This window comes from Echiichthys vipera, assembly GCF_963691815.1.
Source record: "Echiichthys vipera genome assembly, chromosome: 15".
NCBI lineage: Eukaryota > Metazoa > Chordata > Actinopteri > Perciformes > Trachinidae > Echiichthys > Echiichthys vipera.
Genome location: NC_139840.1, coordinates 28,072,882 through 28,091,610, shown reverse-complemented (window position 1 = coordinate 28,091,610; position 18,729 = coordinate 28,072,882). Strand labels below are relative to the sequence as shown.

The 18,729-nt window shown below is 39.2% G+C and overlaps 1 protein-coding gene across 2 annotated transcripts in view; it reads right to left on the bottom strand.

Moving 5' to 3' along the window:
* Positions 1 to 4,282: 4,282 nt before the first annotated feature.
* The window catches only part of stard3nl (STARD3 N-terminal like), a 37,306-nt gene continuing 22,859 nt past the window's right edge, over positions 4,283 to 18,729 (bottom strand). For both annotated transcript variants that reach the window (XM_083928855.1, XM_083928856.1), the window contains 5 exons: positions 15,479 to 15,532; positions 14,712 to 14,829; positions 6,575 to 6,676; positions 5,344 to 5,411; positions 4,283 to 5,256 (listed from right to left, as the gene is read on the bottom strand). In XM_083928855.1, the coding sequence (XP_083784981.1) occupies positions 5,347 to 5,411; positions 6,575 to 6,676; positions 14,712 to 14,829; positions 15,479 to 15,532 (339 nt within the window). In that variant the 3' untranslated portion in view covers positions 4,283 to 5,256; positions 5,344 to 5,346. The remainder of the gene's footprint in view (positions 5,257 to 5,343; positions 5,412 to 6,574; positions 6,677 to 14,711; positions 14,830 to 15,478; positions 15,533 to 18,729) is intronic.

The window sequence follows — 18,729 nt, the reverse complement described above, 5'->3', positions numbered from 1 at the left end:
CCTGCGTATTACTCCCTCCCAGGCCGTCCAGCGTCCTTGTTGACTTTGGCTATATTTAAATATACTGTACCTTAAGTTCATCCAGGTTTCACCAGGCCGGTGACTTAATGCTCTGATGACACCTTCTACAAGAGGGATAAGGAAATATAGTGAATACCACAGCTGCATTTATTTTGTCACAACCTCTCAATAAATCTCAAATGCATGGCTTACAGTCATAAACTCTGCTCAAACTATGCATTGTGACAAGATGAAGTAATGGCGTGCCTTAATGGCGACCACTCTGACCAACCTCGAACTGGGCTCATGTGCAATTGATATAAATAACATTTCCCATGCATTCTTAAGTTACAATTAAGTGACAATTTAGTGATAGAATACAGAACCTACTGCAAACAATTCCCTGCCGTCTGTCACGCTGCATCCAACGCTTCCGCGTCGTGCTGGTAGTAAGGAGGGGGAGAATGTACCCAGCTTCCGTTGTCCCTAAATACTCTCCCAACTGAAAGAGGTGCATGTGAGTTATGGTGGTTACGACATAGTCAGCCCTCCCCACTACATATGCAAAACAGGAAATCTCCTGGTTCCAATGGTTTTACAGTCAAGTTCTTTAAATTGTACTCGATGCTATTAGCTCCCATCCTTGTGAGAATGTTCAATGACTCCTTTACTGAAGGCACACTGCCAGCAACCTTGCACAAGGCATCTATTGCATTGCTCCTGAAGAAAGACAGGGATCCTAATTCATGTGGCAGCTACAGACTGGTCTCACTTTTAAACATAGATTGTAAGATCCTTGCTAAGGTCCTCATCCTCCGCCTCCAAAGACTTCATATTAGGGAGACATCCATTCTTTAATACCAGAAGGCTGCTCAACATCATGTTCTCGCCTGGGTCGGACACTCCTTCAGTCAGGCCTGAGTTTCTGTCGGTTTCCTGTTTTGATACACTAACTCTTATGTCATTTCAGACTCTGCCACTCTCCTCTGCTCTGCACTACCTGACTGCATTCACCTGGCCTGTCCCATCCCCCACACTCACCTGCTCATCATGAGCTCATCAGCCCATTCAGAGTATAGTTGTCTAGTGTGTTCACCTAACTCTCTAGCGTTCCGTTTTTCTGATCCTGCCTGTCCGGGTTTCTACTTGCTACCTTTTTTGATCTTTGACTATCCCTTTTGCCTTCTCCCACTGGTGTCCCTAGTGACCTAGTTGAGCCCATGCAACCTGGCATGACCAGATTGTCAGCTGCCGAACGACAGCGGCGCCGAAGAGAGAAGTGCTGTATGTACTGTGGGCCGAGGGGTCATTGTGTGTCTTCCTGTCCAGAAAAAGACAGTGCTCACCAAGAATCCAGAGGGCGCTGGTGAGCCTCATCACAAAATCTAAAATGCCCTCTCGGCCTCTACTTCATGCTCAGCTCAACTACAATGGACTATCGCACACTGTGTCTGACCTCATTGACTCAGGGGCCAACTCTAACCTCCTGCATCGTGGTCGTGGAGAGATACTCCTCCAGAGAGTTCTCCCTCCATTCGTTTTCCACAACAACGGCAAAGTTGTCCCACCAACTGCTGGTTCGACCAGGTCTTATTCAAAATCTTCTTCTGGTAGCCCTCCTTGTAACTCTCCGCGGAGGACTATCGCACACTGTCTGTCCTCATTGACTCAGGGGCCGACTCTAACCTTCTGGATCGTGGTCTTGCCATGCAGCTGGGCATCAATCAGCAACCCTTGGTCGAGCTGATTGAGGCTACCACCCTGGATGGGCAGCTCCTTAACACTTTTATTTGGAAGAATAAACCAGCCCGTATCAAAACATATTCTTCAACTCCCTAAACATGAAGGGGGACTAGCACTTCCTAATGTCAGCCACTACTTCTGGGCCTGCAACAGAAATAAACTTTTATATTGGCTCCGCAGTGGAGTTGCAGACATCTGCCCGCCCTGGGCTCATACAGAGATAACATCTTCTTCCTTCTCTTTGCATTCTACTATTTGCTCAAAGCTCCCCATAACTGCTCGTAAGGTTTCATCTAATCCGGTTGTCCCCAATACCATTAAAATTAGAATTCAGTTCAGGAAGCAGTACGGCTTGCAAAGGGCTTCAACCCTTGCCCAATTTTTGAATAACAATGCGTTTCTCCCTTCCTGCACAGACCCTACATTCCGCATATAGTCAGATAAAGACCTCAAAACGCTTAATGACCTGTATAACGAAGGTGTTTTTGTGTCCTTTGCACTTATGTCAGACAAATACAGCCTGCCTAATAGCCTTTTTTTGGTACCTATAAATGAGACATTTTATCCAGAAGCAATTCCCACATTTCCTCAACCGTCCCCCTGAAGCTGAGATGGAGCAATTCCTGGCTCTTAACGTACAACACAAACAACTGATATCTGTCATTTATAATGAGATTGCTCTTCTGAGCCCAGTCCCCACTACCTCATCTAAAAATGCATTGGAAAAGGATTTGGGGGTAGACATTACTGATGACCAGTGGAGGGACATTCTGAAACTGGTCCACTCATCTTCGATTTGTGCCAGGCACGGCCTATTGCAGTAGAAGGTGCTTCATAGAGCCCATCTCACTAACGCTAAATTGGCTAAGATATACCCAAGTCACAGCGATGCATGTAACCGCTGTAAGCAGTCCTCAGCCGATCACGCACACATGTTCTGGACATGCCTGAAGCTTTTTGAATTTTGGTCCGATACATTTCAAACCTTAAAGAGGCTCTTAACCCAAATTTGGAACCCAATCCCCTGACTGCTCTTTTTGGGCTCCCTCCGTATAAAAATCTGCCCATTACTATACTGTGTGGTGGCCTTTACCAACCTGCTCGCCAGACGTGACATTCTCCTTAAATGGAAACATGTTTCTCCACTGACTCATAACAGTTGGATACGTGAAATTTTACAATGTCTGCGGTTAGAGAAGTTAAGGTTTTCACAGAGGGGATCTTTGACAGCATTCCACAAAACTTGGGACCCACTGTTACTCCTGATGATGCCGAGGATGCTTCCTAGCAGGGGGGATCGCTCTAAGACTGCAAGGGAAGCTCCCTTCTCATTCATCTACACAGCTCCACAGCGCTTTACACAGTCGGACGCTCAGCTTCAACTGAATTCAATGGGGAAGCGTAGAGTGGGTTGTTCCACTGCAGCCAAACTAGACACTCATTGGATAAATGCTGGGCTTTGTCCAGCCCATTGGACGCTCAGCTTCTGCATGATGATTGGATGAGCTGTCTGAGGCGAAATCCTGTGATTGACAGCTAAATTAGCGAATCAGCAATCTTGAAGAATAAACATCCACCAGAGCATTTTCCAAGTTTTTCTTTCCGTTGTTCTGAACTGATACAGAGACTTTACTGATCCCCAGAGACTTTGTCTTTGGCGACTCTGTTCTTTCACTCTGTGGTTTCTTTCCCCAAGTACATGCAGGCTCTAAGAGAAATTGAAGGTCAATAACAACATAGCTAAAGCTCATAAGCCCCAACTATAAGCTTTATCAAAGAGGGAAGTTTTAAGTTTACTTTTAAAAATGGGGACGGTGTCTGCCTCCGGAACAACACTTGGGATCAAAATAATTCCAGCAGTCTTGTTGCCAGGTTGGTCAGACCAGGCCCAGTAGCCTACAGGAGACTGGAATCTGTTTGAGCCTGTTTGAAGCCATTCCCTACGGCAAATCGCACCATAAAAACAAGTATTAGAGGATTTTGACTGACACTTAGCCGTTCCAGCTAAGTGAAGATAAATGATGTTAGAGATCAAGGAGAACTGTAGCCATTTGGGCGTGTGTTTGAATGGCGTTTCTCTCCTTTCTCTCAGTCCATGGAATGAAAGCTTGGCCTATATTGACTCTGGTTTTTGCCCGTCTCCGCTCACTCAGCTGCTGGGACAAATAATCCCTTTGCAGAGGGATCTGTTAATTCAGACTTAATATAGTTTTTTTTATGGAAAAGCAATACTTTCATTCACCATGCCCCGTGGGTGAATTATTTTAAAAATGTATCTTTTTCCAACCTTTAAAGTGAACACATTTCATTACGAATAGAGTATTTGAACTTTTGGTACGTAGTATATTTTGCTGATGATGCTTATGAACTTTTACTTGAATAAGATTCTGAATGCAGGACTTTTATTTGTATAGTGTTTAACTATTACTTCTACTTCAGTAAAAGTAATGAGTACTTCTCATCAGCTTTCTCTTACTCTGAGCCTCTGTAGTTGAGAAGAATGTTTATGCCATTAACAAGTGCAGAATAAAACACCACAAACGATTTTACATTTTAATGATTCTATTTTACAGACAAGCTTTTCATAAAAACAAAACGCTTCTGCTTGCAAGGCATGCATGAAGATATGTACATGTATTTTTCCACTCATATTGAGCTCCAACTGTGTGTAATAGCAGCTTTTTAAGAGCAGTTTACAGATCACACAGAGCAGCTCAAACCTTCATGTTTAAGTGCTGCACATTTATGGCTCATTATGTTTTTTAAGTAAAATAATACTCTTTTAGAAGCAGAAAGTATTTCTAAAATCTTGACACTAATATACAGTAGTTCCAATGTTCCGTGCAAGTTGTGTCACCTTTTTTAAGCCCTGGAAGTAGTCAAATACATTTCCAAGTTATAAACACAGTAGATTGTAAATACTCAGTTTCTCTTTTGCTACAGCTGCAGTCCATAAGCTCCTTACTGGCCGAAACATTAATTTCCTTTATGCAGAGGCTATGGTGCAAGCTTATTTTCCTTTGCAGTGACTTCAAACCCAAGCATGAAAAAATTAACAGAAGTGAACATGGCTTTGAAAGTATAAGACATTCGTAAATAACTTGTATTTTTACATTGTCTCAAACACTTTGGATTATGAATATGATACTGAAACATCAAAAACATATTGATTTAATTCTTATTCAATTTGAATTATTTTCATTTGGGAAACTATGTATAAATATCCATTGATATTCACATCAAGGCTTCAGAGTTTATTAAATGTGAGGAAAAAAAACATCCTGAAAATGAATAATTGGTGATACTGAAATAGCTTTTTAAGCAGCTCTTTCCCAGTCCCAGGTGCATATGCTGAAGGCTGCTGTCAGAAACAGAGGTGCATTTGTGGGTATGAATATACAAAGCCTTCCTTGAGGTGAAGGAAAAGTAAAATGGCAGAATATGTAAGGCAGAATTTTCCCTGGGATGCACAACAGGAACAGGAGAAAAACTTCACCTTCAGAAGCTGAGATCCTGAGGAGAACAAGAGCCAAGTCAACCAACATTCTCATCCAGGTTCATGATTTGATTTGCTGATTGACATGACTACATGCTGTTTACCTGTTAGGTCACCTGCTGAATGAGCCCTTTTTCTGGATCATGTTTATCATTCAGGTCCTCATCAGAGTCTGAACACGAGAGAAAAACTCATCAGCTCATTCAACTGGTTATTGCAAGACATTTGCTTTGAAAAATGAGGAATATGTATAATCTATATAATAATAATAATAATTTAATTAAACTGAAAGAGCAGGTTTGTATCAGTGTTTCTGCTGGTACAGTTTGCTGTAGGAAATACAGTTTATATAAAACTGTATTTGAGTTGTCTGGGAGATATTTGCATTCCATATTTAAGACACAACATACATCCACAAGCTCTAAAACATGGAGGGAGTTTGTTCGGAAAAGTTAAGCATGTTTTTTTATTACAATAAAATAAAAATAAAAAACAATTAGGCCAACAACAATATTGTTGGAGAAAGTGTGGGCAACATAATGCCAACCATTCCCATATATTTTGGTCATGTATGAAAATACATTCATTTTGGGAGGGGGTTTTAAGAACCATGGGGGAAATTTTTGGAGATAATATTTCAAATGATCCTTGGTATGTACGTAAAGTATATCTAGAACTGATACCAATAGGTAAAGAAGACATATACCTTCAGCTAATGCAGCTAAGAAAGCCATTACAAGGAGTTGGCTGAGAACTGACCCACCTGGACTGAACCACTGGCTGGACACAATGGAACAAATGACCCACAGTCTTTGAATCAAAACAGAGCTGAATGCTGTAAGATGGACAAAATGGCACCTGTATGTGACAAAGTAGTGTTTATACCCCCCTGTGTTGCATTTCTGTATTTGTTTTTTTATTGATTAGAAAAAATAAAGTTTAAAAAAAAATAAATCAAACCAAAAAAAGAGAACCAAAAATCATACAAGGACAATGTGTATAGCTGGCAGCAAACTACCAAAGCATTAACAGGTAGGGGTACACCATCCAACCTTCTGTTATGTTCATTTGTTACTTTAGTGTGTTACACACTCATTTGCTTTTTATCTGTTGATAAATGCAATCTACAGTAAATGAGCACTGGGGTGAAGACAAAGCTCTGAAAACTATCTTTATGACTCCATACATGAGTCAGTCTTTTAAGGGACTAAAAGACGCAGAGGGATAAATGTGTTTGAACCTGAATCCTCATCATCACACTGAGCTTGTGAGGAGATAAGAAAAGGTTGAGGTACCTGTGATCGACACAGTTAATGTCAGTGTGAGTAAACAGACCTGCCACAGACTCTGGTGGAGAGTAGAACTGTCCGTCAGATAAAGGACCTGGACCCATGAGAGGAGCTCGCTCTGTGGCGTCCATGATGGATTGATGATATCCTGAAACACACACAGGAGGATCTTTGAAGGGAGCGACAACTGGATCAGGAGGAACACTACATCCTGCAGTATTAATGGGGGCAGAAGTTCTGATAATATCTGCATTGTAGAAATAATGGAAATACTAGTCTGATAAACAGCATAACTTGTTGCATCATGTTTTTTTTTTCCAAGTGTATTTATTAGTTTTTTGTTTGCAAATTACAGCAAATTATACAGCAGGTCACTTTACATGCAACACAGCAAACTTTCTCCCTGTTCTCCCTCCCATCCCCTCTTCCCCTCAAAGAAGTATAAGAAAGAGGTATTAAAACAATTGGAATAACATAAAAATAAAGCAAATAATGAATAATTAAAAAAGTAAAAAATAAAAAATAAATAAAAATAAAAATAAGATTTAAATACAAATAAAATATATATAAAACGTATATACATGTCAGCATAGACACAGATGCACATACATATATGCACACCCTCACATTGATTAACTAAATAGATAAATATTGTAAACCATTGTAACACTGATGTAATTCGAGGGCTTTTCTCAGGACATTATGTTGCACCACATGGACATTCTACTCTCTCAGAGCCTCCTGTTGTAGCATGTTACCAACATTGGCATCTTGTCTTAAAAAACATATAAAAGGTCTCCAGATGGCATCAAAAACATGTTGTTTCTGTCTAATAATGTATGTTATCTTTTCCATTGTCATGTTTGATGCCATCTCTTTAATCCACCTGCCAATTCTTGGTCCATCAACATTTTTCCAGTTAAGGGAAATTATACGTTTGGCTTGTAATATGCACATATCTACAAACCTAGATTCTTTACTTTGTAGTTGTGGGATAGTTGGGTATATACCCAGAAGAAAAAGCTTGGGGTCTAGCGGTAACTTCCTAGATAATACTTGATCAATCATATTAATGATATCTTGCCAGAAGGATTTCACCTTGACGCATTCCCATACGCAGTGGTACAACGTTCCTCTTTCTTCATTGCATTTAATACATGTATCAGGGATGTTATCATTAAACTTGTGCAATTTGACTGGGGTTATGTATGTACGCATCAGCCATTTATACTGAATAAGTTTCAAGTTGCTGTTAATTGTTTGTTTCTGAGCTTTCATACATGCCCCTTTCCAGTTTTCTAATGATATTTCATCCCCAATATCTTCATTCCACTGTCTTAACTTATGATTAGAAGATTCGTCAGATCTGGATATGAGCAAATCATACAGCGAGGAAATTAAACCTTTACCATAACAGTGTCCTGTAATTGCTGTCTCTAGTGAGGAAATGTTAGGTATGTCCAATGAATAATGTTGAGATGACAATATAAAATTCCTAATTTGAAGGTATTTAAAGAAATTTGGGATGTTATATTTGGTTGATATTTCTGAAAAGGACATAAATACGTTATCTTTTCTGTACATATCTTGCACTTTCCTTAATCCCTTTTCAGCCCATGTTCGAAATCCTGGATCACTACACCCTGGTTTGAAAGAGGCATTACCCCAAATAGGACTAAAACGTGACCAAGATGGATTTATGTTCAAATATTTACAAGTATCGAACCAGATGTCAATCATATTTAATACAAGAGGGTTGTTTTTTTTTTTTTTTAAACTTTTCCGGTCCGCTGAATATAAAAACAAGTTAAGTGGTAAGTTAGGCTTCACCGAGTAGGATTCCAAGTCCTTCCAGGCAGGGTTTTTCCCAGAAGAAAAGTAGAACATGATGGATCGCAGTTGGGTGGCCCAGTAGTACCACTTGATGTTTGGGCATTGAAGGCCTCCTCGGTCTTATGGAAGATATATTAAGGATAAGCGTAATCTTGGACGTTTATTTTGCCAAATGAAGTTGATAAACAATTTTCTAGTTCTAGTAAACAGAGAAGAGGGAGGGGGCAGGGGGATATTTTGGAATAAATAAAGATATTTAGGCAGGATGTTCATTTTCAGAATATTTATCCTTCCGACCATTGATATTGGTAATGATGTCCAACGTTCTAGAGATGAGGTTGTTGTTTCCTGCAGTGATTCATAATTTATTTGAGAAATCTTGTTCACCTCAGGGAAAATTTGAATACCCAAATATGTAAAATTATCTGTAGAGTTAAATGGAGAGACATTAACATTGCCATTTATCCTCTCTGATTCATTAAGTAACATTATAGAAGATTTTGAATAATTAACTTTATATCCAGATATTTTTCCAAAGTTTTCAATAAGATCTATGGGTGCTGGAATGGAACTATTTAATTTTTTCAGGAACAAAATTACATCGTCAGCAAAAAGGGCTATTTTATGTTCCAGGTGACCCTCCCAAATTCCAGAAATATCTGTTTGCGACCTAATCGCTATTGCTAGTGGTTCTATTGCAAGAATAAACAGTAATGGGGATAGAGGGCTTCCTTGAGGGCAACTTCTAGAGATATTAAAAGGTTTAGAGACCACATTATTGGTTAAGACTTCTGCAGTAAGTTCTGTACAAAGCAATCTGACCCATTTACAAAATCTATTTCCAAATCCAAAACGGACAAGAACCTCGAACAGATAAGGCCATTCGACGCGGTCGAAGGCCTTCTCCGCATCAAGTGATAGCAAGGCTGTGTCTTTCATTGCTCCCTGGCTGTGTAAAATATTCAGTACTCACCTGACATTGTGAAACCCTTGTCTACCTTGGATGAATCCATTTTGATCCTCTCCTACTAGTTTAGGAAGCTGGCTTTCTAATCTTCTTGCAACAATTTTACATAATATTTTTATATCTGAATTTAGGAGGCTAATCACATTTTGTATTTGATTTTCCGGGTTTTGGAAGCAGTGTAATTAAGGCAATCCTCATAGATGAGGGAAGGAGACCGGTCCTGAAGGATTCCTGAAACATCTCCAATAAGGGTGTCAGTAACTTGGACTGAAATTTTTTATACAGATCTATGGGAATTCCATCAGGGCCTGCCACTTTTCCAGCCTTCATAGATCCCACTGCATCTGCTATTTCCTGTTTTGTTAATTCCTCATCTAATGTCGTACTCTCCTCTTTAGAGAGTTTGGGGATATTGGGGTCATTAAAAAATTGTGTCTGCTCATCCCGACCGGAAGAGCACTCAGAGCTATACAGTCTCTCATAGAAGACCCTGAAAGTCTCACTAATTTCTTTAGGGTTGATAATAGTTTTCCCATTTGGACCTTCTATATAATTAATTGACCTTTCTGTTTGTTGTTGTTTAATACGCCATGCTAATATTTTCCCAGATTTTTCCCCTTGTTCATAGTATGATTGTTTGAGTTTTAACAGGTTAAATGCAGTTTTATGAGCCGATAATTCATTATACTGAGATCTGAGAGTAAGAAGTTCTGTATGTTTATCTGGTGAGCTAAATTTATTTTGATAGAGATCAGTTTCGAGTTTTTTAATTTTCCCATCTAATGTTCTCATTTCAAGTTGTGCTCTCTTTTCTTTTGTACTAGTGAAACAAATAATTTGACCCCTAATAAAGGCCTTGAATGCCTCCCACCTTATACTAGCCGATGTTTCAGAAGTATTACATTCAAAATATAAGTAAATTTGTTTACCTAAGAAATCTACAAATGCAGGGTCCATAAGCCACTCTGGCTGGAAGCGCCATCTTGGGGGGGTCTCTTACAAACTTATCATCTTCATATATTAGAGATACTGCTGCATGGTCAGATAAAACTATGCTACCATAGTGGCACTCTTTCATTTTAGAAATAAGTAATGCTGAAACTAGGAAATAATCTATGCGCGAGTGAGTTTTATAAGTACTAGAATAACAGGAGTATTCCACTGCATCTGGTTTTCCAAATCTCCATATATCCACTAAATTCAACTCTTTCATAAAATGATGTATTATCTTCCTCGGCCTGGTATGAGTGTTATCAGAACCTGAGGATCTATCTCTATCTAACTTATTCTTTTTTAACTCTAACTGCTTATATAAAACACCAACCATTGAACTATAATTCTTATTAATGAATAATGCAAAATTTCCTACTTGAACATAAGATTGCATTTGCCTAACTGACAAAACATGAACATCGGGGAAAGTCACATACCTTTCAGTGATGATAGTGAAGTTTCTCAAGCAACAAACTACTCAGCTGCTACTAGCCACCTAGGGTCCATGATGTAGTGAGCAATTCTCTCATCAGTCCACATATTTGGCTGATTAAACATTACAGTGATTAGTCTCTTTTACAGTCCGTTTTAAATCCAATCCTTAACAATAGGGATAGACAAAAATACCAGCCATACAAAATGAAATAAACATAGACCCAAACCTCTGATCCATTTGAAACCCTTAAAGAGATTGGAGAAAGTTGTCCGCTTCAGCCGGAGTTTGGAAAAGGTGAGATCTGTCATTGTGCGTCACAAGGAGCCGCGCTGGGAAGATGATCCTGTGTTTATTTATCCCCTTGTCACGCAGCTTCTTTCGCACCTCATCGTAGCTGCGCTGCATCTTGTGCACCCCAGCAGAAAGGTCCGGGTGAAAGCGTACTTGCTCATTGCCATATAGGATTTTCCCTTTTATTCGTGCTGCCTTCAGCATTCGCTCCTTGTCTCGGAAATTTAAGACTTTCATTATGAGAGTCCGTGGACGTCCGATGTTTGGGTTAGAAGGAAGGATACCGATTCTGTGCGCCCGTTCAATTACCGGAGCCTCACGCGGCTCCAGCCCCAGAGCCTCCGGCAACCACCTCTCCAGAAAAGCTGTAGCATCTTGGCCCTCTGCTTTCTCCGGTAGGCCCACCAACCTCACGTTGTTGCGTCTGCTTCTACATTCCAAGTCATCAACTTTATCAGTTCGTGTTTTCACGGTATTTTCCAGTGTGTTGACTTTGGTTAATAGCTCATTAACATTATCTTCAGCATCTGAAATCCGTTGTTCAGCATGTGCGATGCGCGCCGTGCATTCCTGCACCTGCTTTTTCACATCAGTAATTGTTAGTTGTACAACGTCAATTTTCTTATACAGGCCACTTTTCAAGGATATTATGGCTTTCATGATATCTTCGTTAGTTTTCTCGCCTGAATTATACGTTTCACCATCTTCTTCCTCACCGTCCTCCGCCATGACGGGTGGCACGGCGTCGCTCATTTCTTCTCCGTCGGGGTGTTTATCTTCATGATGTGACTTCTTTTTGTCTTTTTTGTTGCTCTTTGGTGGAATTTTTGCTTCCATGTAGTTTTATATTCGCGTCGTCTAAGTTTGGATCAAGTTGTGATTAGTTTTGTAGGATTTTTCCACAAGCTAGCAGCAGAGGTAAAAAAAAATCGCGACTACCTAGCACCTCGCCATAACCGGAAGTCGTTGTTGCATCATGTTATTGTTTCCCCTCATTTCATGTCTCCTCTTCACTGTCAAAATGAAGGCCTAAACTGCACCAAATTCTTACAAAATGAAAAGTTTTAATTTACTTAATACTAGATACAGCAACATATTAAAGAACATATTATTAAATTAAATACCACTGTTAACACTTACAGTGGTAAATAAAGTTAGCATAGTGATAACAGCACAAGTGACATCATCATTTTAATAGTATTAAAAGTAGATCCAATTAAACATTTTCATAAAGAACACACTGGAGATCAACATTGGAGAACAAATTATAAATACTTGATTTATTCTGAAATACTGTTATTGTTTATTGGTTAGAATTTGATAGAATATCCACTGTGTCTATATCACTGCTGTACTAGCATGTTTTTTAAATAACCAAGGCACTTCAAAAAATACCTTTATTTTGTGAAAAAAAGCAGTGATTTAAATCAGAGAACAATTTCAGATTCCTCCAAGTTATTGGTGTTAATCTGCACCTGGTGACTATTGACTTTACCCTATTTATCTGCAGCTCTCCTGGTTACTTTGCAAGATGGCGAGCTGCTCTAAGATGAAGAAACCCTGAGACAGCAGGTTGTCCAGATGAAGGCCAAAGGGATGACCCTCTCAGCCAACAGAGAGAGGTTGGGCGTTCACAGTCTGTGATTTCAAGAATACTCAAACTTTACAAGGACACAGATTCATTTAAGTCCCTCAAAAAGGCCGGTCAACACTGCAGCTGGAGTTGGTCTCCAGTTCAGTGCTGAACAGGGCAAGGATCTGTCTCTGCACACAGTGTCTCATAGTTTAAGCCTTTTTGGAGTGAAAGCCCACTCTGCAGTGACCAAACCTCATCAGCAGAAAGAATAAAAAGGCTAGACTTGCCTTTGCTGAGGAGCATGTAGTGTGGACAGAGGAGAACTGGTCCAGAGTGACTTCAGTGGTGACCAGGCAGGTTGCTAGCTCGTGGAAACATCCGGAGCTGAAGCCCAGAAATCTGGGTCCTTCTCATTTGGGGTTTTGTCGCCGGAGAAATGTTTGAAATTGCGCTGATGAACATGCAATTGTGACGAAGTTTGAGAAGGAAATGGTGACGTGTGACTCCCGTCTGGGCTGTTTAACGTTATGTTAAGGATAGGAAAGGTCAGCACAGACCCCAGCAGCAGAATGAGACATGAGTACAGCCTCAGAAACACTGAAATGCACCGACCTGATGTCAAGTGGACCGGGCTGAATCCACTGCAGGTCTCCTGAAAATGTGCAGACTAGAAGACATCGCTGCTCCGGCGGACGTTTTCTCTCCTGACCGGTGTTTGGGATTAACCAGTGACCCCTTAACTGGACACTTTCAGCTGAAAGAGTCTGTGGTTGCCATAGTGACGGCAGATGTTGGTTAATAAGAGAATGTGTAGCTGTTCTTGTGAATGCCTCTATGTTTAGTTTTTCATAACAATGTTAAACATAACGTTACCTCCCTGATCAGTCTTCATAGCTTTGTTTGTGAAATGTGTCAGTGGAGTTTTGTTCGTTGGTTGTTGGTACGGTAAACAGGAAGAGAGCGATCTATCTCTAATTGATTTTCTAAATTAAGCTATTTGTCTTTGAAACCTGCTTGAGTAAACACATATAATTCTATTCACCACAAAACATTTTTTTTAAGAGATTGGTAGTCATGCCGTTTTAGGAAAATACATTAAAGTCAAAAGAGATAAACTGGCCTGGTGTAACATAGTAAAACATAAGTCAGATTATCTCGCTTTTGTACATGAGTATCTGTCTTAAAATCATAATCCTTCAGCAACATACTATAGTATAGTATGGAGACAATGTCCCCTGTCACACTGCAAAACAGGTTCAACAGTTCCTTGAAGCTGAGAATATTGAAACAATAAAATGGCCAGAGTCCAGATCTAAACCCCATAGAGAATCTCTGAAAAATCCTTGGCAACAAAGTAATGTCTAAGAAACCCACTCCAGTTAGTGAACTGTGGAAGAGACTGAGTCAGAATGGACCAATATCAAACCAGAGCAGTGTGAGAAACTAGTGATGTCCTGTGGGCGCAGATGTGCTGAAGTCATTCAAAGCTGTGGCCTCTACACTTCCTGTTCATTTTTGAATCCTAGAGAAGAAAACATTTTTGAAATCTTCTTTTCTGACACAATAGTTAATGTTCACTAATTTTGATCACTGTTTTTTTCACTAAATAAAGGTTTTGTTGAAGTGCCTTGGTTATTTACAAAAACATGCTGGTACAGCAGTGGTATTGACACAGCAGAGTATTAACTAGTATTCATTTTTTGTTCTCTAATTTTGATCTCAACTGTACTTTTATGAAACATGATATAAATGATATAACATAAATACACTGCTGAAGATAAACAACCAACTGTATACAGTATGAAGTGATGTCCCTGATAATACTTCTGTACCTTTACTGAAGTAGTATTTTAAATGCAGGGCTTTTACTTGTAAGGGGGTATTTTTACATGCATGTGTTGGTACTTTTACTTAAGTAAAGAATCTAAATACTTCTTCCACCACTGAATATTAGCAGTAGCATTAGTAGTACTATGGCATTAACAGTGGTGATAATAGTGGATGTTGTATTAGCAGTAACTTCAGTAGTGGTCAGAATATTAGTAGTAACAATAGTACTGTAATGACATTAGTAACAGTTAACTCACTGTTTTCGTCTTCAGCCTCCTGTGGCAGAACCTTGAAGTCTAGCAGCCATGTTTCTATCCAGGCCAACACGAAGGAGATGATGGGCAGCAGGTACCCAAAGGCCCCCTGAGACAGCAGCTGCACACACACAAACACACATCTTTAGTTTTAGTAAACTGACTGCAGAACCGCATCTGACAAAAACAGAAATAAAACTTTGATCTGCCTGTACGCAGTTTGATTAAGTGAACAAATCAGTCTTATTACCAGTTATTCATAGACAGACATTTACTTCAATCACAAAAATACTTTTGTAATTTGGGAGGGGTTATACTGAGCATAAAAGTACAATCAATAACAATCACAGATATCAATTAAGAATGTTAAGTACTTTACATTAAAATGGAAAATAAACAAATATAACTAATTGTGACATTTACTGTACAATAAAATAATGAGAAGAACAGTAAAAGAAGATAATGGGAATGTTTTAAAAAGGGACGAGAAAAAATAAATACTACTGTACTGTATTAATGTTAATGACAACAAACAATTGATAGGGCAAACAAGCAGAACTCATGCATAATTTTAATAAAAGCAATTATCATAAGATTTAGAAAGTCATGAAGTATTAAGCTGATAAGTATGTTTGTTGGACTGAACAGAAGTGGAGATCAAAGTGAACGGTAGTTGTTATAATGAGCAGCAGGTAGAGTAATGAGTGAGCAGCAGACTCACAATAGAGATCATCATTTAAATGTATTATAAATAATCATATAGGTCTTACCTTTGATAACATAACTTTACCAATCAAGAAAGCACAGTTGACTGCAGTGGTGATCTGTGAAACAGAAAAAAGCCTGATTAGAAAACTAATACAGCAGAGGTGTTATATCACATTTCATCAAAATCTTTATTAACCTTTGCTTTATAACATTAAAGAGAGCAAATGCTAAAATTGTATTTTTACTGAACTTCTATTTACAAACATCTAATAAGATGACCTAGTAAATGGAAAATCGAACAGTAAAAGGGGTGAACAAAAAAAAAAACAGTACCCCTTACAATGTGTTCTGACATCAAGTGATGCGAGGGAGCATCAGCGACAAAATCAGTTTGACTACATTGTATGGGGGGGGGCAAGTTGAACCCTTCTCATGTTCAAAAGACAAATTCTTTCTTTCTTTTAATTAAATTCTTATTTTTTTGCAAACAGATGCATTCAGTTAAAGTTTTAAAAACCCACCCCCATTGTTGAAATGACTCCATTCCATCCATTTTATTAATCAGTTTTAGACACACACTCTCAAGTGAAAACCCGCCCCTATCTGCCTCTGAATGGCCACCCGCCCTGGCCCTAACCTTAACCCACTGGCGGGCTGTGACAGTAGGCCCACTAGCCAATCAGAGGTAGTGTAGGGCAGGTCTTTGCTAAATGGGAGAGAAAAAAAAAAAAAAGCTAGCAAGTAAAGTTAAAAGTTGGGTTAGCATTGCATATCAGGGTTTCCGTCAGGTTTAAGTTGACTTCCCCTTCTGCTAAGTAGAACCAAGCTGGGTGAGCATTATGTTCTGTGAATGTAGCTTTAGTGTATATTATGATACACTGCAATAAAATTAGATCTGCAGTCTTCTGTGCAAAGCAGATTTCCTGAATTTTCAGAAGGCTAGATACATTTAGGCTAGCTACTTTTAGAGACATAAATAAGCCACAATTTATTTGACGGAGCGGTAAATTTGTTTTTTTAAGCTATGGCTTAAGCCATGGGTGTCAAACTGATCCAGTAAAGGGCAGTGTGGCTGCAGGTTTTCATTCCAACCAATCAAAAACACACCTGGTCCAACAAGTCCACTGTGTGAAGGCAGTTCAGGTGATTGAGTAAGTCGAGTCAGGTGTGTTCTTGCTTGGTTGGAATGAAAACCTGCAGCCACACGGCCCTTTACTGGATCAGTTTGACACCCATGGCTTAAGCTTTTGATTATTTGTCTTACATTAATTCAGTTTTTATGATGATTACAGATTCTGAATGCCCAGGAAAGAAAGAAAACAGAAAGTTGTTAAAAAAACAGCTGGAAACTGCTGCAAAAGGCAGCTTGTCTTTGAAAGACAGGATCCAAGGAAACAAAGGAGAAGATCATGATAGCAGTATGTGTAGGCTTATAGGCTACCCCTCACTGTTAGGATTGTATCACTCAGAGCCCGTTTGGTAGGGCTGCAGCTATCGATTCTTTTTGTAATCGATTAATCAAGCACTTTATCGATCGATTAATCGATGAATCGGATTAAAAAAAAATGCGTTTTTAAACAACAAAAACAAATAATGCATAACGAAAATGATGTGGCTGTAAAATGATCAAGCATTTCTAATAATAAAAAAAAAAAGAAAAGTATTCATTCCAACTCCAAAATTTTGCTCCAAAACTAAGCCCATTTATTAAGTGCCAGTGAGAATTTAATTACAGAATACAGTTCAATCAACTTGGATAAAACATGGATAACATTTGATACAAACTTAAATAGTAAAGGCCATTTGGCCTTCTTTGTTTAATACAACATTATCAAGCCAAACAGGTACACCATGTGTACGATTTATTAAAAAATAAATGTAAATAAAACAATTATAAATAAAATAAATAAATTATAAATAAGACTTGTTCAGCTGTAATCTCAAAACAAACATGAAAATGTACCTAGATGAGGTAGAGAGAGTGGTGTGTGTGTGTGTGTGTGTGTGTGTGTGTGTGTGTGTGTGTGTGTGTGTGTGTTTTTGTGTGTGTGTGTGTGTGTGTGTGTGTGTGTGTGTGTGTGTGTGTGTGTGTGTGTGTGTGTGTGTGTGTGTGTGTGTGTGTGTGTGTGTGTGTGTGTGTGTGTGTGTGTGTGGCACGGACAATGCTAATGTATGTTTCCAATATGATGGTTGAGGACACTTTTATGTAATAAAAGCATACGTCTTCTTTTCCATGGTGTTCAGTAATGTATTTTAGGTATGTGTGTAATATTTACATCTTATTGATATGACATAAATCCACAGGGAAAATGCTGCCTTGAGGCAGGCAGTACTTCTGCCTCAAGAAAGGCGGCGATAGTGAGCAGCCGGATAGCTAGCAGGTCACGGTGAACTCTGACCTGGGTGCAAAAAGTAAACACAGTGTGTGCTGTGCGACGCTGTCGAGCTTAGCGACAAGATGTCATTTCTCCCACTGAAAATGGAGGATTTGATTTCTAAACTAAGACATTTTTCAAAGCTGGACTTTCAGTCAAAGCAAGAAGTCATTTACAAGTAAAGGTAAGATATACTGCAATATACAGTGGCTCTGGTGTTTTAAAATGGTTTTCAGCATCCTATTGGCTCCTATTCTCTCATCCTATCCTATTGGCACCTACTGTATGTTTGTAAATCTGACTTGTGAGTCAGTGCCTCCCCAACCCCAACCCTCACTGCACGTCACTGATTCATAGATAATCATTCTTCCGCCAAGAAATATATTTCCTCCATATGAATGGTTGACATGCAACAACGAGACGCAGCCACTCTAACTTTTGAGCTAGTTGTGCTAGCGCATTACTATATAACGATCTGCGGTCAATGTGTGTGTTTATCCTGCTATATACAACGGCATCTAACGCTATTCAGTCAATCACAATCAACTATCCGTTTTAGAATAGCTAGGCTACTTAACATCAAAGCTAAACATCATATCTAGTCAAACTGCATCACGACATCGCTACAAATACAGTATGCTATTAAAATCAGCGAACATCAATGTAAAAGCTTAGGCTACGTTACCTTGTTTCAGCGACTGTTGGTGAAACAGCATGTGGATGTTTTCTAGACAGATGTTGAATCATTGATGTCGTACTGGAGTGGTAAGCCAGGTCTGCTTTGCAGTAAACACACTGCACCTTGTTCTCTCCCTCTTTCAATATATAATGATCACAAACTTTAGATACTCTCTGTCGTTTACGGATATTCTGAGTCTGACTTTCGTTCATCGCGCCAACCAGAGTCTTCTCTGGCGCCAACTAAATTCAGAATGTAT